The following is a 5,683-nucleotide window of genomic DNA, read 5'->3' as shown; positions in this document are numbered from 1 at the left end:
CCGTACCTGGACAGGGAGCTGGTTCCACAGCAGGGGGGCCTGGTAGCTAAATGCTCGGCCCCCTATTCTACCTCTAGAGACTATGGGGACCACAAGTAAACCAGCATTCTGAGAGCGGAGCGGTCTATTGGGCTGGTAAGGTATCCCTAGCTCCTCCAGGTAGGATGGAGCTAGGCCTCTGAGGACCTTGTAGGTCAGAAGGAAGATTTTGACTGTTATCCTAAATTTAATGGGCAGCCAGTGAAGAGACGCCAGTACAGGAATAATGTGATCTCTTTTGTCAATACCTGTCAGAACTCTCGCTGCAGCATTTTGGATCAGCTGGAGGCTTCTTAAAGAGCTTCCGGGCTCCCACTCATCCATTTTCTGCTCTTTTCCTGAGGTTTATTCAATTTGCAATAACACGGACGCAAATTTGAAAAGAAATGTTTTTATATCTTAAAACACAACCCCTCCCCCCCCCCAAACACTGGCAATCAACATTCAGAAACATTCAGCTATGCTTTAACCTTTCACTTTTCCTACTCAGTTCTTTCTTTTAGTCACAGGAGCTGTTGTACATCTGACAGTCGGCTGTAGCGACACATCCCGCTTCAGCCTGTTCACAGGAGAGACAGGCGGCATAATTATGCTCAGGGGTGAAGATGTGGCATCTTTTCAGTACAAACAGGCTGCGGTCAGAATGTTTCACCTCACCATCGTCATTATCATCGTCACCATCTTCTGCAATGTAAACAACAGCAGAATCAATCAGACCCTGTCTCGTAACAGAGGTGTAACATGTCTAAGCTATGCACTTTGGGATAATATACAATCTTCCACATGGTTTCACTGTCCCAGCAGCCGTGGCCTCCAGTTGATCTTACAACATGGAAAGTCCAGCGTGGACATCTGTCAGCAACTCAATGAATAAAACCCAATAATGACCCAGTTTATATAAGATGACCATAAATTTACCTCCGTCACTACAGTGGCTGCGCCGTTTGGGTGGTGCGCTGTGCTTCGACTTCTCTTCTACCGAGTATGGGAAAATTAGAGCTGGATCAATGCATTGTAACAGAGACATGTTCAGATCCTGCAGGTAATCCATATTAAGGGCCCTCGAACCAGCTGATTCCATCCAAGTGGCATCGGCCTTCTCCAGTTCAGCATCAACATTGAAGCCGCTCCACATGCAGTCCTGGAAGATGATAGGCTTCAGGAAAGGCTGGGAACTGTGGGTGATGCTCTGGTCGTAGGCCAGATTGGGAGAAGGGCTCGGTAACAGCTCAAATTTCTTCCAGAACTCCTTGCTGGGCAACACATCCTGGAGTTCATTTTCAGAGTGAAAAAACAGTTGGAGAGGATCGTAGTTGGAATTCATCGCCATGGCCTCTGCTGTGATCCTTGTTATGGAGCTGACCAAAAGGAAAAAGATCTCTATGGTTATTGTAGAAACGGAAAGTCTGGGTTGGAGGTGTACAGCGAGTCAAGTTGTTCTGTGACACCACATGGTCATCTGAACATACTAGATCTGAGCAACAGAGCACTGCTGATTGTTCAGCTGGTTTTGGTCAAGGGTGCCTGTTACGACCCTACCTTATTTGTAGCCCGAAAGGTAATGGGACGCACATAAACCAAACCACAGAGCGGGTAGACTTTCACGGGGAACTTTATGAAGTAGAGTCACTCAACAATATAGTACTCAAACAAACAAAAAAAATCCTGTCTGGCAGAGAGCAAAACAGGGATAACAGAAAGGGCGGCCACCTCTACCAGCCCAAAGAGGGACCGTCGGATAGGGAGCCGACCTTCTAACCCTAACCCAAAACCACTAAACCCTATCACCAAACAAGGCCGAGGAAGCTCTGCCAGCGGGCGTGTGGGGATCCACGAATGAGCAATCAGGCGGGTGATCACAGGAGCAGCTGTGGCAGGGAAGCGAGAGAGAGCCCGAACACGCCGCATCTGTGGCCTTAAGTAGGGCAATGGCCAATTAGCCTCACCTGGAACACCTGGTCATAGGGAGAAAAGAAAACAGTTATTACTTGGGTCATCCCCTAGGGGGAGACAACGTAACAGTGCCAATTGCTGAGGTAACTCCAGTAATATGGACTGCACTTCACTCAAACTAAGTTCAATCAGTCCAACATGAAATAAGGTGCATCAGTGGCAAGGAAAACCTTCCCTTTATCAGGAACAACCCTTGAGATGGACCAGGCTCATGTAGGGGAACCCTTCTGCTGATGACCGAGAGAGAGGAGAAGGGGGAAAGGAAAGCGGAGGAGAGAATAGGCAAAGATCATAGAAATACATTAAGTATATTAATTATAATAAATTGCCAGTAGAGTTGAGTGGGTCAGCGGGTCGGAGGTCAGAGGGTTAGCACACAACTCTGGGGACCACAAGTAAACCAGCATTCTGAGAGCGGAGCGGTCTATTGGGCTGGTAAGGTGTCTCCTCCACGTAGGATGGAACTAGGCCTCTGAGGACCTTGTAGGTCAAAAGAAGGGTTTTAAAAATGATTCTAAATTTAACGGGCAGCCAATGAAGAGATGCCAGTACAGGAGTTATGTGATCTCTTTTGTCAAGACCAGTCACAACTCTGGCTGCAGCATTTTGGATCAACTGGAGGCTTCTTAAAGAGTTGTTTGGACACCCTGATAATAAAGAATTACAATAGTCCATCCAAATGCATGGATTAACTTTTCAGGATCATGCCACATCAGTAGCTTCCTGATCTTTGTGATGTTCCTCAGGTGAAAAAAAGCACTTCTAGAGAATATTTTAAGATGCAAGCTTTTGGTCAAAAGTTACTCCAAGATTCCTCAGAGAGAGAATAGGTTCTCGAGTGATACTGTGATTTAATATATCCCTGAGAGGTTCAGGAACAAACACCATGACCTCAGTTTTTAGTTAAGTTAAGGTTGAGTTAGGGAGAAGGAAATTTGAAAACATTCAGGACTTGATGTCTTGAAGACAGGTCTGAAGCTTCACGAATAATGTTTCGTAAGGGTAGCATGTACAAGGTGAAAAGGATTGGTCCAAGTACAGAACCTTGTGGAACTCCATGGCTAACCCTGTATGAAGAGGGAACGCCATGGACATGAGAAAACTGGTATATATCTGATAAATACGATCTAAACCAGTCTAGGGCTGTCCATTTAATCCCAATCATATGTTCCAGTTTCTGTAACAGGATGCTGTGATCAATTCCAGCAGAACCAGCATAGAAACCAATTCATGATCTGAAGCTATAAGAAGGTCATTATTAACTTTAATAACTGCTGTTTCTGTGCTGTGATGAGCTCTAAAGCCTGACTGAAACATCTCAAACAGGCTGTTTCTCTGCAGGTGCTCCAGTAACTGAGTCACCACCACCTTCTCCAGAACTTTAGAGATCAAAGAAAGGTTGGATATAATTTGCTAATACCTCAGGATCCAATGATGTTTTTTAAGCAACGGTTTAATCACTGCCACCTTGTTGGACCGAGGTACATAACCTGTCACTAAAGAACAATTGATCTGGTCCAGGATAGAACTGCCTATCATTGGTAAAACATCCTTCAAGAGGTGTGTTGGGATGGGATCTAAAAGACGTGTGATGGACTTGGATTTCTGAATTAGCGAAGACGCCTCAGAAAAATACATAGGGGTGAAAAAGTTTAAGGGCACTCGGAAACGGAAACAGCAGAGAGGTGTGTAAGACTACAACTCTGCATCCTGGTCTGGACCTTGGTTTGTCAGATCACTTTGGGTCTAATAAATTTGGCTACTAAAATTTATTTGGTTACTAAAGTTACTAAAAATGAGAGAGGCACCATCCTGGGTGGGATGGACACCGTCTCTCCTAATCAGACCAGGTTTTCCACAAAAACTGTTCCAATTGTCTACAAAGGACACCTGGTTTTTGGGGCACCATTGTGATAGACAACGACAAAGCGATGATATGCGACTAAACATTTCATCGCTGGCCAGATTGGGGAGGGGACCAGAGAATGCTACGGAATTCGACATCGTTTTTGCGTAATTGTACACCGACTCTATGTTAACTTTGGTGACCTCGAAGCCGGGTGTCATTTGCTCCAATGTGAATAATAACTTTCCCAAATTTAAATTTACTTCTCACCAGCGGATGTGTCGGCGAGTGGGGAAAAACGGTGAGCCACGGGAAGCGGTTGGTGGTGCACCATGGGCCTTTGTTTTGGGCTACGCTTCCTGCGAACCGTCACCCAGCCGCCCTGGCTAGCCGGCTGATCGGATGCTGCCGGAGGACAGTTAGCTGTAGCTACGCTAGGCAGCTTTGCAGCAGCTACCATCTCCTGGCTACCTCACGCAACTCCAGACAACTCCAAGCTGCGAACCGTGTCTCGAGCTCAATAAGTCTCACCTCCAGTCTCACCTGCCCACTAAAGCAGGCAGAAGAGTAACTAAACATTTCACACACTGAACAGACACAGGGTGAGACAGGGTGAAACAGATGGTTAGGCCATGCTAGTGTTAATGATCGGTCGAATCGGCGGAGTCCTGTATTTGTTTAATATGAAATATTTCTCCTTGTTGGCAAGTAACTAGAATTTCCTGAGTATTCAATTTTAAATAAAGTGAATCCAACACACCGTGCACAGTGCACCAACGAACTCTATTGAGAAGACAGGAAGTGACGCAATACCGTATGTTACCCAACGGAACCCAATGTAATGGCATCATATGACCTACCACAGGTGCAAGCTGCCGCAGCTCAGGACTGCTGCAGCTATCTCTAGTTGCCCGCAGCTTCCAGTCAACCAGATATATCTTAAATGGTTTTATTTGCATTGGAATTTTGCATCTACTTTTATTTCTTCATTTATCTTAACATTTTCATAGTTCCAGTTTGTTTAATCATGTTTTTTCTTTATTTCTTTATTTTGCAAATATATTATGTCATTTTCTGTCTGTACACACACACACACACACACACACACACACACACACACACACACACACACACACACTATATATACAGTATATACTATTTTATACTAGTATAGTATATACTCATTATTTTGTTTGATGTGAGACTGCAAAATTATTCATGCACAGAGATGGTCTGGAGCAAAGGTGATGTTAGTTTCATGTAACTCGAGCAAACAAACACACACACACACACACAAACACACACACTATATATATATACTATTTTTCTTACTCATTATTTTGTTTGATGTGAGACTGGAAAATTGTTCATGCACAGAGATGGTCTGGAGAAAAGGTGATGTCAGCTTCATGTAACTCGAGCAAAGCCACACACACACACACGCACACGCACACACACACACACACACACACACACTGCCATTCAGAGGCACAAAGAATTGTAACATCCTCCTCTCACCCACCTCGTGTATTTTGTTGTCTTACCTTGTTGGAATTTGTATTTCTAGCGATTGCGTTATTGTGAAACGGCATCATTTGCGACACAATCTATAGCCACTGTGACATGCTGTTATTTTGGATCAAAGCTTTGGATCAAAGCTGTCACTTTGAATCAAGGTTCTTTGATCCTCTGATCTTCCAAATTGTTTACTCACTATGAGGTAGACAGGGTGCCTGTGTGTTTTGTTTGTTTTGTAACCTTGGTTTTACCAGAACAACGACCCATTACCTCGAAAACAATTTTATTTTCTTGCAAAAGGGTCTCTGCTGACAGTACAATGTATTT

At 44.4% G+C, this 5,683-nt stretch overlaps 1 protein-coding gene across 2 annotated transcripts; it reads right to left on the bottom strand.

Annotated features, from left to right (window-relative positions):
- Positions 1–459: 459 nt before the first annotated feature.
- Positions 460–5,440, bottom strand: LOC115248818 (transcriptional regulator Myc-like). Of its 2 annotated transcripts, XM_029832631.1 has the most exons (5): positions 5,383–5,440; positions 1,108–1,994; positions 958–1,014; positions 697–723; positions 460–598 (listed from the first exon to the last, which is right to left on the bottom strand). In XM_029832631.1, the coding sequence occupies exons 2-5, from the start codon at positions 1,367–1,369 to the stop codon at positions 594–596; spliced, it is 351 nt and encodes a 116-aa protein (XP_029688491.1). In that variant the 5' UTR covers positions 1,370–1,994; positions 5,383–5,440; the 3' UTR covers positions 460–593. The 2 variants fall into 2 exon arrangements, with proteins under 2 accessions (XP_029688491.1, XP_029688490.1); XM_029832630.1 differs by having other exon boundaries at positions 958–1,994.
- Between the last annotated feature and the right edge of the window lie 243 nt (positions 5,441–5,683).

The sequence above is a fragment of the Takifugu rubripes genome, chromosome 2 (genome assembly GCF_901000725.2).
Source record: "Takifugu rubripes chromosome 2, fTakRub1.2, whole genome shotgun sequence".
Lineage (NCBI taxonomy): Eukaryota > Metazoa > Chordata > Actinopteri > Tetraodontiformes > Tetraodontidae > Takifugu > Takifugu rubripes.
The sequence above is the reverse complement of the archived record's forward strand: the minus strand, read 5'-3'. Positions and strand labels throughout refer to the sequence as shown.

Excerpts from the sequence above, each read along its gene's own strand:
- LOC115248818 (XM_029832630.1), bottom strand. The coding sequence starts at position 1,369 with ATGGCGATGAATTCCAACTACGATCCTCTCCAACTGTTTTTTCACTCT. Across the intron at positions 724-957 it reads CAGCCACTGTAGTGACGGAG|AAGATGGTGACGATGATAAT; the intron begins GTAAATTTATGG and ends TTTACATTGCAG.